The following is a 16607-nucleotide window of genomic DNA, read 5'->3' as shown; positions in this document are numbered from 1 at the left end:
AATCTGTTCAATAAAGTTGTATCAATATAAAAAATAAATATATAAAAATAATTTTGAAAAACTGTTTCCCGTCGCCATTCAACTCTGTCTACACAGGAACGTTTTCTATTCTGTCTGTACTAGAACAGCGATTTGGGTGTTTAAAAATGGAACAATTTGGAAACGAGCTACAGAGTGAACAGTTTTCAGTCACCTCCCTCCATGTACACTAACAGTGCTGCTTTCTCGAAATGCGTTTGCGCACTGTGGTTGCAGTCAATTGCCATGCGCGACACGGTTTCGCGCAGGCGCGGGAAAGAAGGACCTTATACGCATGCGTGTGTGGTTCGTTGTAAAATCAAACCGCCAACGGATGCCTGGTAAACTACAGCGTTTTCGTGTCTTCTGTGGTCTCGTGTGAGCGGAAATATTTGTTATAGTTGCAGTCTGCTCGTAGAACGAGCTGCAAAGGAAGATGGAATACAAATCAGGACATTGGCGTGTATTAATTCGGCGTCACCGGAGCATCAGCCTACGAGCTATTGGTAAGGTATGTAGAACTTCTTTTGTCGTAGTGTCAAATATTTCTTGAGTTCTTTTCATTCAGTAACACCACGTGTTTATAGGTAGAAGTTAAATGGGTCAGGAGGCATTTTGTTTCAATTCTAGACCAGCCAACATTGCTGTTTGATTTGTATTTTTTGCTGTCATTTTAGCGTGGAGAACGTTTAACACTTGCTGTGTTGGGGACCATAAGTGAACCCCAAGCTCAGAGCTAACTCCGCCCACTTCAGACTTTTGAAAAATGCACAAAAAATGGGCGGTTGGATACTGGGAACACTGGGAAGAGGGAAAGAAAAAGGACGGAGTTTTCCAGATGAGGTGGGAGTGACCGTGAGGACCGTGATGTCCCCTAGCCAAAAAGTGAGAGTCCCGCCGCAGCACTGATGCTTCAGAGCGACCTAAGGTGAAGGATTTTTCCCCTTCAGAGTCACATTCATATCTGTGTTCAGAGTCCCCTGAAGTAGGCTTTCCAGCTTATTCCTACCCCTCCATGAATATGGGTGCAACTTCCGCTCCGTTCTATCTAAATGGGACTTTGCATAGAAACGAGATGCTAAACGTGACTATTAAAGCAATTTTAATACCAAACTACATAAAGTTAGACTGCTTCACCTCAGACGGGATAATATTATTATTATTTCTCTAGCCTCTACTGGAGAGTTCAAATTGATGACATTACTTTTGATAACCTACACGGGCATATTTAGCTAACTTTAGTAGCTTTATATCGGTATAAAAAGATACATTTCTAGTTTGTGGAGTTGCTGAAATTCTCATTTTACAAACTAATCCCTCTTAAATATGGGAATTATATTTATAAAATTATCCATGACTCAAGTTGCCAGCTCTTCAGTTTGGTAAATGTCAAGTTTTGTATTAAGAATTAATGATAAATTAATACTAAAAGAATCACATCCCCGATGCACTTAGACAGTGGACAGCATGTTGTGAGAGACATATTTAACTTTGTCATAATATTAGTACCATGAACATAGCAACAGGTACTGAGCATTACAGAAAATATGATTAAAACATTTCAGCTCATTGATTTAACAAAAATGAAGCAGTATTTATTACAGCAAATATTTATTTATTTCAGAACAACCACTGTTGACACTAAATCACTTTAGTAAGCCTTTGGAAAAATCATGTTTTTGCTATTATTGTTACTGTACTGGAAGTCCCACTTCCATTCATAGCTACAGTAGACCCCCAGGAATAATGTGGTATCCTCCTTATTTACTTATCTACAGCTTATAATACAAACAATGTGAACATGTGATAACAAAAATATATACAAATTCCAGAAGAATTCCTATTGAAACAACTGTCGTTCTTTGTTAGCGTCCATAGTTAGTTGCTGTACTAGAATACATGTATTTAATGTAGCCTACTTCCGTTTTGGCACCGGAAGTTTCGCCCATATTCACATTTACAGTAGCGGCCCCAGGAATAAGGGGATAGTGTGGTGGTGGACTGTGGTGGTCCTGGGCACTACCTGTTGGCTCCAGCACCTCCTAAATGCACAATGGGGATATGTGCACGTCAGTGTCATGGCACTAAAGATTTAATAGCTCACTTGATTTTTGCAGGATGCAACAAAGCTCAAGATTCAGAGAGGACAGTTGGAGGGCTGCTCAGAGGACATAAAGGGCTTCTCTCCTGTTTCGACAAAAAAGAAGACAACCTCTTTTGCCTTGTTGAAACATTCTTGCCAGATGGGGTACCAGTGGAAAGCCTGCCCCATGTATTGTTTTTTGTAGTAAGTGGATCTCAGAAACACTTTAAAGACTGATTTGGATGGTAATGGATGATTTGCTTGTAATTCTTTTCTACTTTTATCATCCTCCCAGGAGCCTCTTGCTAGGCTTCAAGGCAGCTCATGCTATGCATTGACCAGCATTGGGATCCACTCAGGAGTTCCTACAGAGGTAATAATTTTTCCTCTTTAGAGGTAGTTATATGGTATAGTGTAATGCTGGCAAAATGTTTTATTTCCTTCCAGCCGTGTGCATCATATGATACAATATCAGTTATTTTTATAACTGTGTTATTGTCACCTGTAACAACTGCTATCCTGAGGAAGACGGTTCAGGACAATAAGAGCCAAAACTAACAGACTGAAAAACAGCACATATCCCAGAGCAGTTGCAATAATAAACTAGAAAAGCACTCAGAGAGCGCAGACCTCCGCCATTAGCCCTATCTCCCAATAGTGAAGAGTCCTTTAAAAATTCCTAGATCCAGACGATGATCTGGATCAGTCCCAAAATCAAATCCGTTCTTCCTTTTGCCATTTCTGACATTCCCTGGAAATTTCATCAGAATCTATCCATAACTTTTTGGGTTATGTTGCCAACAAACAAACCCTGCCGATCACATAACCTCCTTGGCAGAGGTAATAATAATTGCACTGAATGGAACTGTGCAAAATTTCGTTGTACTTGTGTACAATGACAATAAAGATTCTGGTTCAGATTTTTAGGTTTGATAGTATCCAAATTTTCAAATTTAAAAAACAAAAAAGAAATAGATGTGCAGCATTTTTTTCTAAACCAAAACTGTTGTGAGCAGAAAAAGCGCAAGGGCGAGCAAGATGACATACAGAGTTGTGGGATCAACACACACTCTAAGTGGAGAGGGTAGCACCATTCACAGCTTAGTGTTGATTTTAGAAGAACATATAAACACAGCAACACCCGTCTGATAACTGCTTAACAGCTGGATCACTCTACATGTATGTCTGCATTTTGTGTCTGCTGTAGCTTCTGCCACAAAACACAAGGGATGTGACAAGACATTCAGCTCACGGGACAAGAAGAGGTTGGGTCCCCTCCTTTTTTGAGTGAATTCAAAAATTGGATAGTACTTTGCAATCAGTGCATACATAAGTGTTCAAAACTTCTAAGTTGACATGATTTGGTGCTTTACCTTGTCTTTCTATTTTTCCTTACTCTTTTTTAAGGTCCTGTTTCTTCTGCTAGTGGTGACTAGGACTCCATTACTTTATACTGTCTCCGGTATTCCACTCTTCTAAAAAGACGCCAGTTATCAAGGAAAAATAATGGTAAGCCTTGCACAGCATTTGTACATACCTCAATAAATTCTTTAGATTAATCTTTCTTTAAGCAACATGAAGCCATTTTATGTTTATTTTATGTAGTTTACACCAAGCACTGCATTAATCTGGTCATGTAGAAATACCCAGAATACTGCCATGCCACTGCTTTGTCCAGCTTGTTCTCAGTGTTCTGATGATCACACCATATGGGGGCCAATACAGTTTTCTGTGTGAGTCATATGTTTTCATTATGATTGATTTAAAATTCAGCACCCATCATCTTTGTTACAGCAAAATCCTTTTGTACCCCAAAGCATTTAGGGTAAGTGTACCCATTAAGCCCACCAAAATCTAAGTTCACGTATTTTTCGTAGATACAAAGATGGTTTATTAACATGATCATTTGTTAAAATTAAGAATTAATCTCTCATTTGGAGGTGTATTTATTTACTTATGTATAGTTTAAAGAACAAACTAAATAAATTTTATGAATAAAGTCCAAAGTCTGGCATGGGCTTAATTGGTACCTGAGTACCATTTAAGCCCACCAAATAAGCCTACAACCACATTTATTGACAGAAGTATAAAAATTATTATATTTTTCAGGTAGTTAACACATATTCATTCAGTAATATGTTATACATGTTAAACAAAATAGATTTTTTGAACTTGGATTTAATGTTTGGCTTGTAACAATGGACCACCTCAAACATGACTAAGTAGGCCTAAAACTAATTTTCATTGGCTTCAGTATTTAACATTTCATTTAACATTTTATTTAATATTTACAAAATTTGATTCAATATTGACAAAATAAAAAAAATGTGTTTGTTTTTAAAAGTATTAAATGACATTACAGTGAATCAACAATATCTTATTGAACTTGGATTTAATGTTTGGCTGTAACAATGATGATTTTAGGACAGTTGCTGTAATTCCTCTTTTTTGTTGGCATTTTTCTCACTATAAACAAATAATTATGCAAAATTAACTGACATAACAATTCTTCTGGTCAGTGTGTGATCTGTGATGTACTCGTGTTAATGAAGTTAGTATAACAACATCCAACACAGGATTACAGCGAAAAGCTATCAAACCTCAAAATTTCATTTTTTTCCTATTGAAACACATAAGATGGGCTTAAATGGAACACACTGGGCTTAAATGGTACTACAGTGACTACCAGGAAATGAAGATAATATGTTCTCACCAAAATTAAACAAATGTTTAAAGAAATGCCTGTAGGCTAAATATGCTGCAAAACTTGCCATCACAGTTATTCCTCTTCTGCCAAACTTTCTGAATTATCAAGGAATTCTTGTTCAAAGTTTTATGTAAGATTTATGTAAAATGAATCAGAAAACACTTAGTTTGTGTACTTATCATTTTTAATCATTAAGCAGTGTATCTATCAGTAGGGCTACATGTATTGACTAGTGATTAGCTTGCACTAGCTAGCATGACTCATCTTTTCACATAAAACTAAATAGTAAGAAATTACAAAAAACTACCTGTTTATACACAAAAAAACAAATCAATAATCTCTCAAATTACATAATATGAATGTACTTAACAAGTCAGTGGCTGAAAATGGTTGAAAAGAGGTTCTTTCTGAGGGGTCCCAAAACACCAAAGTTTTGAGGCGACTTTATCTGAGCCTCTTTGAGACTGCACAAATGTAGGCGGGCCTTTTTCAATATCTACAAATGTGATTGGTGTCAAACAAAAACTGACATATAATTAAGAAATTGTGTGATTGGACAAAATAATGTATAGCATAAGACAGGCCCCTCTTCTTTTTTTTTTAAATTTGACTTCAAAGTCGCAAGTGGGCTTAAATGGTGCCTGGGCTTAATGAGTAGGCTTACCCTAATACAATACAATAATAACTTTATTAACCCCCGAAGGGAAATTATATAGAAATTATATATAAAATTATATATTATATTTACATGTAAAAGCAAATTCTATATTTATTTGGGTGGTCTTACAAGTAAATATATAAATAAAGAGCATAGTTTGCAAATATTTATCTTGTGGTTCAACTACCTAAAATCACAATATAACCCTTATGAATGGTTCATACCAAGGTCTTTTGCTAACACTTGTGATTTGGGCTATTGTGTGTAGCTTTAGATCAGTGTTAATTTCATCGACTAAAACTATGACTAAAAATGTTCATTGACAGCTTTGTTTTCCATGACAAAAACTAGACTAAGACTAACAAAAATAGATCTGTGATGACTAAAACTGACAAAAACTAAGTTTAGTTTTTGACTAGAATGTAATGTAGTTTTCGTCGGACATTCAAAATCCATGATATCTCTCCACTGTGGGTAATTCTGTCAAAAAACAATGCAGCTGTAGCTCTTCTGTCTCTCAGCTGTAGAAAGCAGGGACCCCAGGTTTGGCAGGGTGCAGAGAACATCCCACTATGACTTGGTACCAGATTTAAGCAAGACAATAAATGCTTGGACTAAAAGTAAAACCTAAAATGTGAGGACTTTTTATGGACTAAAACTAAATGGACAGAAATTACTAAAATGTGACTGAAACTAAAATTCATTTCACTTAAAGACTAAAACTAAGACTAAAATTAAAAATATCTGCCAAAATTAAAACTGCTTTAAATAATGACATCAATTCAAATTTATGTTTAGTTTTTACAGCAATAGCTATGTCACTTTTTTGTGTGGGTCCATATCTTCTTGGATATGTGAAGGAGGGGGGAGCTCAGTGGATACAAGCCTGGGCACCACAGCTCTAAACTATAAAGGAAAAGCAAATTGCAATTAATATGTCATAACTGTCTCATTATAATCAATAACGGAAAAAGTAATTGGCTGTTGTTAGGTGATTGCTGACTTAATAGCTGGCACTTGTGGGTACATTTGCGTTTCTTCACCATATTCTATTATAGAAGCAATCTGTATGTACTGTACACACTGTTTATTTTATTCTGTTGTGCTGATTGTAAGCATGGCTTATTAGAGCCTAGTTTTCTCAAATTTACATCTGTGTAGGCATTAAACTGAAGCACTGAATCACTCTAACTTTGTTTTGTATATGTACTTCCTGCAGAGAGGATGGAGCCAGTCCAAAGTAGAACACCTGATGAACTGTGCTCGAGTCTTCAAGAAGATGAAGTTTCTTGGCCATGTGAAGCTTCCCAAGTGGAAGGCCTTCTTCAGTCAAGACTGGACTCATTACTCTTGAATCATTTAGGGGCAAGTGACTTTGTTTCATCTTCATGCATTACACCAAGGACTACCTGTCATACATATGGACACAAGCTTTTTTCCAAGATCTAAACTGCTTTGTGAGTATACAGACAAGTTATCAGATGTGTTGAAAGGTTTTTTATTGCAAACATATAACTGCAGAGTTTGTTATTGTTTATCAGAGAGCTTGAATCTTTTGTTAAAAGTAGGAGTATTAGGGCACTACTGCAAAAATCTAGCAAATTAACTGAAATTTCACATGTTTTGTACTGTATTTTTTACAGTAAATTTCTGGCAACCACAGCTGCTGGTAATTTACCGTAAAATTTAAAGTAAGGCAGTATTAAGCTACTACTGTAAAATCTGCAAACATCAGCTGTAATTTCTCATGTTTTGTCCTGTATTTTTTACAGTAAATTTCTGGTAACCACAGCTGCCAGTAATTTACTGTAAAATTTAAAGTTGGGCAGTATTTTGCTACTACCGTAAAATCTGCAAATATCAGCTGTAATTTCTCATGTTTTGTACTGTATTTTTTACGGTAAATTTCTGGTAACCACAGCTGCCAGTAATTTACTGTAAAATTTAAGTAGTTATAATAAAATACCGTTTAACATTATACGGGTCTACTGTTTTTATTACTGAGATAGATTGTATTTAGGTTTACAGGATTTCTGGTGTTTTTACAGTAATTTACTGTAAACAGGTTTGTTTCATTATCGTTATTTTTACAGCCAATCCCTGTAGAAAATGTTGTAATAGAGCTGTAACTTCTACATCAAATTACAGTAAGTTGTACAGCAAATTACCGTAAATATGGTTACAGTATAACTGTTATTTTTACAGCAAATCCTTGTATAAACGGTTACAATATTGTATTTTTTTTAACAGAAATTTACAGTTAAAAAAAAACAGGTTTGAACTGTAATATTTACAGTTGTAGAATGAAAACAGTTTTTTCTCATACATTCTCACCGTAATTTTTACAGTAAATCTCTGGTAACCACAGCTGCCAGCGTTTTACTGTAAATTTAACGGAATTTTTTTTACAGTGTAACAAAGAAGCAAACTAAAAGCATAAATGCTTCAGCTGGTATGATTTTCTTCAACAGTTTCAACATTATAAACTCAAAAATGAATTTTTTTTAGGTCTTTGTTGTACATTTGAGTTTTGAACTTGGAAAATTAAGCTTTTTTTCTTAAAAATTAACATCTAGTTGTTAAATCCTGAAGTCCATGATTTCAGATCATACATTTTGAACATGTCTTATCATTTCTGAGCAGGTCAGAGAGTAAAAGATCACTCTTAAAGACGCCTCACACCACTGGAAAACCTGCCGAGATAATCTTAAGAACTGTCAGAAACTCTGGTCTGAAGGGAAAGTCTGACCTAGGATCGGCACGATCATCTTGTAGCGTGTGCCAGGCTTGAGTTAGCGCGGTCATCCAAACTTTGTCGAAAGCAGGAAAGGAGGCACAGCTCCACTGAGTTTTACGGAGTCTGACGAACTTCCTGTTTCCAACCATGACTCGAATCTCTGAGCATGTAAACGCACTGACTCTTCAGATACTGTAGGCAAGTTGAGAATGATCACATTTCATGCTGCATTTGTGCACAACCTCATTCTGATTGGCTTATAATTAATGTAACAGAAAGCTTTTGTTTTGAATTTAATGAAAAGTCTTGCCCTTCCCAGACACTTTCTATGGGAGGTGTCCCAGATATATCCATGCAGCAGATTTATGAAATTGTCTTTCTGGTGTTTCCAGTTATTCTAAGTATAAGGGAGCTTACTAACCATTAGTTTAGTGCAATTAAAGGTCACATATTTTACCCCATTTATATTGGTCTCAGAGGTCCCCAAAACATGCCTATGAAGACTGTCGCTGAAAAAACACGCCAGTATTGGATTTTTACATGTCTAAAAACTCCTCTGTTTCAGCCCTGCTCAGAATGAGCTGTTTCTGTGTCTGTGGCTTTAAATGTGACTGAGCTGTCGGACTCCGCCCCTCTCAGGAATGGATGTGGCTCTCCTGATCCTCCTCTAAGGTGGCAGCGAGAAGAGGATCAGGAGAGAAGGGCGGAACTCTCTTCCAAGCAGGGAGGGACAACCGAATCTTGGGGCGGGACTAACTCTCCACATGACATCATGAGGGGGAAATCTGAGAACAGCTTGTTTCAGCACACATTTTCTGAAAGGTGGTTGTGGAATTTTCCTGTACTTATCTGGAGGGGATTGTGGACAGGCCAGGGGCACATATTCTTGTTAGAAAAGCCTGAAAAAGTGATTTCTGCTTAATATGTCCCCTTTAACAGAGTATGTAGTAGTAGAATATACTACTACGCTGATAACGGCTGATTCTGCCATACAGCCAGACAAACTAATCTCATGATAATTCTTAGTTGACGTACCACGGTCTGATGAATTGCTGCAGTTGTGGCGCCACTTCCTGAGGACAGACGTATCCCAGTCTGCCGATCGTAATGGCTGCAGGAGAGACACAATAAAACTTTTTATTTCAAATACATGTCCTTTATCTAACATTGGGCTCTATTTGAATTTAAACATTTTGGTTCTTTAATATTCCCTGTTTCAAGTCAAACTGACAGAATACAGCTGTTTACCATTAGATGTGCTGTTGCATTTTAAATACCTAAAAATTCAGCTGCATTCCACTCATCATAGAGCCAAAATACTGGTAAAAATGTTGAAACACATGCAGTCAGGACCCGGAGTTCAGTGCTTCCTTTGAGTGTGCTGACTGGAAATCTAAAGTGACTAAATTAACCAGTTTTGGGAGTCAGTATCAAACATGCAACAACGTCTGATATTTACTAGTAATCCTAGCAAAATCCAAATTTCTAGAACTGTGACAACTCTGCTCCACATGCAGAAAATGAATGGAAGACCCCCAAACAATTAAAGTACACCAGTTTTTACAGATTTTAAGGACTTTAAAAGCAAATCCAAATTTGTTTAGCACCCAGCTTTCTAGGATTCTGTTCTAAATCTGACCTTTTTTCTCATAGTTTGTGTACCTGTGTTTTCCAGCAGGGTTTTGGGCGTGTTGGGTCTGTTGATGATCTCCACCAGGTGTGGGAGAACCATCCCAACATACGGCTGCATCTCTGCACCTGCAGACAGACGGGAGAGAGCATTAACATCAGCTGTCTGCTTTTTGTTTAACATCATGCAGGTTTCCACCAGCTGTCCTATTCAAAATATTTATAAGAAGTGAAAAACTCAAAAGATGAGCTTTATTTTTGGTTATTTTTCAGCTTATTAACAGAAAACGCTCATTTTTTCTGTTAAAACAATGTTACTAAGACATGTTTGAACAGCAGATATCCCAACGAGAGTGAGCAGACTAAGAAATATGTTTAATGCTTTTAAAGCTCATGATCATGGTGGCAAACTCTAACACAGCGGTGTCCTGAGCCGAGATGAACGTCAGAAAAGAAGACCTGTTTGTGGAGTTATGGGAACAGCAGAGCGCCCAACAACCTGATTATATACCTTCAATTCCACATTTTGAATGTCTTGTCTCAGTCTCAGACTGGCAGGACTCAGGATTTTCCATCAGACCGGTCGAGACCAATAAGGAGAAACACCTGCTAAAACAACAAATAGCTACACCTGCAAAAACTTGGACAACAGTCAATCTTATTTCTGGTCAGAAATACCTCTGAACACTTACTTTAGGCCTCATCACCTGACAAATCTAGATAAACATCCCATTTTCAGATAATAAAATAATTCCGGACTTGTCAGTGGCTGTTAAAAACATGCAGGGATTTTTTTTTTTTTTTTCCAAGACATTAGTTGAACAAATTTGTTACGATTTGAGATTTTTGCATGTTGTCTTTGAAATAGTTGCAGACACATTGTTTTTAGCTGTCAAATCTATTAAAAAGAAAAAATGAAAGAGAAATGCTCTTTAACTGTTCAACCTTGTCATGGTTTTCAAATTGATTTTTATGCTCTTAGTCTCGACTCAGCCTTGACCCCAAATATCTTGGTCTCAGATTGTGTGGTCTTGACTCCAACACTAGCTATTAGTACTGACACACCGATCATGTGGACTAAACCTAACTTTGACAAATTTTTAAATTGTCTGTGATATTAAAGTAAAAATTAAAGAAGCAACAAAACTGTAAATTTTGAGAAGAAATTAGGTGGTCCATCCTCTTCTCTCTAGAACATGGCTGCTAGAACATGGCTTTACTTCTGCCTGCAGGTTAATGTCTAAACGCCTGCTCTGTATGTACGACTGTTCTGGTTAATGTGCCAGATAAACCTAGGACAACCTTCATACAACTTTATTTTCTAAACAAACTACTGCAGAACTCCTACAAGCTGCTCTCTGTCTACTGAGCTGATTTAAACCCTTACAGCAGAGAGGAGAGCGGGCTGTTTTACCTGAGCAACAGCTCCACCTAGTGGAGAGAGATTGCATCATAGCTTTAACACCAAATTTTACTATTTGACTCACAATTTTGTGAGACATCTGTCTAATCCAGTGTTTCCCAACCATTTTTCTTGGCTCCCCCCTACATGTACCTAAGAAAAGCGGATGCCCCTACTAGGACCCAAGAGAAAAAAAAACAGTACATGCCATCAAAAAAATCAACACAGATTCTGATTGTTTCATTGATAAAACCCTAAAAAAGGCCTATGCATGCTTGTCTTATCAAAAGACCATTGCATAACTTAATAACAGTTTTATCATGGTTTTAGTCAATATTCAGGAATCTAATTTTGGCAGCCTCAGAACAGACTCTTCCTCTTTGAGTCTCAGCACGTAGATTTTTATTTTCTTGGTCTCCAGACCTCCACACAGTGACCCGAGGCTACGGCGAACACTCCGGCCTCCACACTCAGCTGAAAGATGGCAGAAGAAGTCAAAGTGATTAGGAAGCTGTCTTTTTGTGTACAAGCCAACAAACTGAAACCAGGATAAAGCTCCGTTTGCTTGATGCTGATTGGTCAGCAGAGTCAAATCCGAATTAACTTTAAATTTGTGTATTTCTTCTTCTATTGAACTCAGAGTAAAGTCAAGTTTAGGTAGTTTTTCCATGTTTAGAGTGGCTGAGAAGTTATCCTGATCCTCATTTATGCTGCTGGTAAAAAAAAAAAATTCAGATAAGAAGTGGAACAAAAATGAGGAAGAAAACCATCTAAAAAAAAAAAAAAAATCTGAACTGTCATGATCGGCAAAATGGTGTGCTTCCAATCACGATTCATTCCATGGAGATCCGTCTCACTGTTCCTGAGCAGCACTGATTTTAAAATTCCTAAATTTTAAAATCAGTACTTTTATTTCTACCTAGGTAAGTTTTAACCAGAGTAACTGTACTTCTACCTGAGTACAATACTCTTGTACTTTTTCTACCTCTGTTGACTCGCTGTATTTCAAATCTGGGGAATGTGCCCATCATGCCCTTGGGCAGAGTGTTTACATGTGTTTTATTTGTTGTTCTTGTGTCCCTGTTGTTGCTCGGGTTTTTTGGGGTCATTTTTCAAGTGGCTTGTTGCCGTTTCTGTCGGTAGTCACATTGGCACCATGAGTGAAGCTATCATCTGAGTTAGGGCTCCTACCTGTGACTGAAGATGCATAGAGCATTTTTTTTATTAGATCTAACTCTATATGTGTAAAATAAACACCATTCATTTTGCAGTGTACTTTACTTAACTACATATGTGAAGATCTTTTCTCTTGTTTTTCCAGCAAATAAGGAATGATCAAATTATACCATACTAGCTCTTCCTATCCACTCAGCACTCAGCACTCAAAGTAAACTTTAAATTAAATACTTTTTACTTTTACTTGAGTACATTTATAGACCAGTACTTTAACTTTACTTAAGTACATTTTAACTGGAGTAACAGTACTTTTACTTGAGTACAGGAGTCATGTACTTTTCTCACCTCTGGTCCTGAGATATTATAACAATGCATGCGCTGCTGCTTGGGATCGCCTGGATTAACAATCAACACCAAAACAAAAAGTCGACTTATAATGATTATGACATCTGCTGTTCCTTATTTCCCAACCTTTAAATGAACCCTGAATGATCAGACACATTTAACTTGTTGGATAGATATTTGTATCTCTCATATGTATATTGAACAGAAAACTCACTAGATACCTGCTTTTTTGAGTAAATTACAGCTTGTAAACTCACCAGGAGGCCGCCATGTTTTGGTCCTACTGCTACTGGTCATGTCACTGCTTTCATTCCAGGCACAAGTTTGCCGTCTGTTGGCTCTGTCTCCCTGCCGTCTTCATTCCTCCAAAATAAACCTCCCTTCAAGTTACTGGATTTAGTGTATAGTGGAACCGTCTCAGGTGCTTTTCGAAATGAAAGCATTGTGTACAACCGAAGGGAGTTTCTCCAAAGAAATGCTAAAGTGGGCTTTAACTTTGAAAAGCACAAGCCTTAAGTGTTTTGTACTGTGTTTATCTTGACCTGCAACATTTTGAACTGCATGGAAACTGAAAGCTTCATAAATCTAAGAGGTTTGGAGAATCTGGGTCATCAAGAACAGAATTCAAAGATATTCTACCCATGTGGACGTACATATTTGCTACAACAAGGTAAATATGACTCTGTATTTATCATTTTCCTGTCTATTTTGACTGATGATCGCTTAAAGGGCCAGTTACTGCAAAGTAAGCTAAGGAGCGCTCTGGCTAAGTGACGTCAAACTATGAGTGTGGACCAAAACATGGTGGCCTCCTGGTGAGTTTATAAGCTCAAATTTACTCAAAATGCAGATATCTAGTGAGTTTTTAGTGCAATATGAACATGAGAGATACAAACATTTATCCAATAAGGTGAACTTTTCTGATCATACAGTGTTCCTTTTGTATGAGATGTGGCTTTGAAGCTTTCTTTCATTTTGTTTTAGAGTTATTATTGTAGGGTAATTTTGCAGTATAATAGGAGAGGACAGTATGTTGGACTGGGAGTGTGCATACTGTCCAAGTTAAAGAGCCAGAGATTACTACTGCTGAGAACTTAAACTGATTTTATAGCTGTTTTTTTAAAGCAGACATGTTTAACCCCTTTAAGACAAGTTTATATTGGTCTCAGAGGTCCCCAAAACATGCGTGTGAAGTTTGTTGTTGGAAAAACCTCCAGTATTGGATTTTTGCATGTCTAAAAACCCCTCTGTTTCAGCCCTGCTCAGAACGAGCTGTGTCTGTCTTTCAATGTTAATGAGCTTTCTGACTCCGCCCATCTCAGGAAATGGATGTGAGAGAGGAGGAGAGGAGAGGAGGGGAGGGTAGAACTTTCTTCCAAGAGGGGAGGCCAACTGAACCTGGGGGCGGGGCGAACTCGCCACATGACATCATGAGGGGGGAAATCTGAAAACAGCTAGTTTCAGCACGCACCTTCTGAAAGGTGGAGATAGGGGGTGTCGTGGGGGGTGGATTTTTCTGGAACTTGAGGGGATTGTGGACAGGCCAGGGGCACATATTTTTGTCAGAAAAGCCTGAAAAGGGGATTTTTGCATAATATGTCCCCTTTAAATCCTCATGAAGATGTATAAAACCATGGCTTTGGTGAATATTTTCATCACTTTCCATGTCAGTCAGCTACGATTTCTTTATTCAGATCACTTTTACTGACCAAAGAATGCTGACTTCTGTAGTTCCTTCACTCTTAATCATTTTATGTCACATCAAGTTAAAAAATATCATTCCATCAACTTGTTTTCAAGTGGTAAAAAACACTAACCCTGTTGACTACAGCTTCATGAAGATGTGTGCATAACGTCCTTGGAGGTGGACAGAGGATATGAACCTGCAACACAAACAACAATTTACAAATCTAGAAGCAGAGTTAATCTGATGAGAAAAAAAATTCTAACCATACATGATCCTACCTTGACAGTATGATCAGATGAGCATGTGTAGAGGTTCCCAGCCGACCTGTGGATGCAGGTTATCATCTCTGCATGCCTCACATTAAACTTGGAGATGGGACTTAAAGTCCCTGCCTGCAGTTTCAGCAAACGTTGAAAACTGTCCTGGGGTTTCTGCTAGCTATTTTTATTTTTAATCGAACACATATCTGCTTAGAATACCGTGATGTTATAATAGACAAAGAGGTATTCATTCAAGAAAAAATACCGTCTTTAAAAGCTCTCGTTACTACGACAACCATGGAACGCCATCGGCTGAGTCATCAGTTGACACGGTCACTCCTTCTACCGGAACACCAGTGTGAAAACAGAAAGCTAGCCATTGGTAAAACTCGTCCTCTAAAGTCAGCTGAACAAAGTATAAATAAATGTCACTTTAGTGTTCTTAAATGAACAAATAAATAAAATAAACCCCAAAGAACATGTCATACAGTGTTGAAAAAAGATCAGTTGCCGTTTGTCAACTGCCTTGAAGGAGAGACGCTGGGAAAAGTTAGACAAACTTTAAACTAAACTTCCGGTGTGGGGAGATGACGTCACCAGATAGGGCGGCAAATTGTAATATTTTTTATAGAAACAGCTCTCAATTTTTACTTGAATGGTATGTTTTTAACCGGATTTACTCTCCGGATAAGAACTTCAGCCTAAAGCTGACACATATCCACTCATTCTTTGTCCTCAAAATAATACATTTTGTTCGTTTTCCACACGTTATCATCTCTTTTTCTCGCGATAACACCACTTTCCCGTGATGGCAGGTTCATTTCAGTTTTCAGTTTTGCGAAAATATTTTTTACTTCTTAATCTTAGTTTTTGTCTTCATTCCTTCCATTACAATATTAACTTAAAACAAATATATAAACTTTCTTTTCTTTATTTTTAATGTTGGTGTAGCATAATTGTTGCTTCTCTTTGGAGTGGAAAATTAGGATTGCCTGAACGTTTTAACCCAGGCTTTTAGGAATTAATAAACCAGTTCTTCAATAAATGCATACATAAGCTACAATATAAGGAGTAAGCAGTTAATATAGTTTGTGTCATTTACTACTGGAACCACTTTGAGATGAACAAGAGCTTGCTGGCCTAGAAGGCTATTTCCTTTACTGAAGAAGCAGGAATATTCTTTCATTTTTGTTTCAATCAGAGACTCCAAGATTCCCTTTGATTCTACATTTAGCTTTGAAATATTGTGTTAAAAGCTCCAAGAGACCTTTGACTTTTGGTAAAGTCAGTGTTATGTGTTAGAAGTCCTGAAATTACCAGGAAATTATGGGGACATTAAAGACAACAACAGAAATGAACAAAAGAGATCTGGAACTTCTAGCAAACATGAACGATTTATTAACCATTTCAAGTAAAACACAAGTTAGCACCATTCAAAAAAATAACCAAAATAGCAGTTTTTCACTAAATGAAGGTACAACAAACAAAAGAGCAAAAGAACCACAACCTCTCTTCTGCCATTCTGAAACAAGCGAGCTTTATCAGCAGCTGCATTCGTGGAGACGAAAGAGACAATATTCTACCTGAGCATCTGAAAATAATATTCTTGGTCCAAAGCTGTCACCCTCGACCATCTTCAGGACCAACCTCCATCCACTTAATAAGAAAGTACAACCCTGAGTTCCAAAAAATTCAACCACAGGAATTAATATCAAACTAGAAAAGCACTCAGAGAGCGCAGACCTCCACCATTAGCCCCATCTCCCAACAGCACAGAATCCTTTAAAAAATTAATGGATCCAGACTGTGATCCGGATCACTCTCAAAATTGAATAATTTCTTCCTGATACCATTTCTGACATTTCCTGAAAATTTCATCAAATTCCGTCCTTAACTTCTTGAGTT

The 16607-nt window shown here is 37.3% G+C and overlaps 1 protein-coding gene across 1 annotated transcript in view; it reads right to left on the bottom strand.

Moving 5' to 3' along the window:
* The window catches only part of LOC121529619 (deoxyhypusine synthase-like), a 32099-nt gene extending 16876 nt beyond the window's left edge, over positions 1 to 15223 (bottom strand). Inside the window, exons 1-4 of the mRNA XM_041817566.1 lie at positions 14721 to 15223; positions 14573 to 14638; positions 9866 to 9961; positions 9239 to 9314 (exon numbers count right to left, since the gene is read on the bottom strand). Coding sequence (XP_041673500.1) covers positions 9239 to 9314; positions 9866 to 9961; positions 14573 to 14638; positions 14721 to 14786 — 304 coding nt within the window. The 5' untranslated portion in view covers positions 14787 to 15223. The remainder of the gene's footprint in view (positions 1 to 9238; positions 9315 to 9865; positions 9962 to 14572; positions 14639 to 14720) is intronic.
* Positions 15224 to 16607: the final 1384 nt, after the last annotated feature.

Source organism: Cheilinus undulatus, linkage group 21, assembly GCF_018320785.1.
Source record: "Cheilinus undulatus linkage group 21, ASM1832078v1, whole genome shotgun sequence".
Lineage (NCBI taxonomy): Eukaryota > Metazoa > Chordata > Actinopteri > Labriformes > Labridae > Cheilinus > Cheilinus undulatus.
Note: the sequence above shows the minus strand (reverse complement) of the source record. Positions and strands in the feature narration are given on the sequence as shown.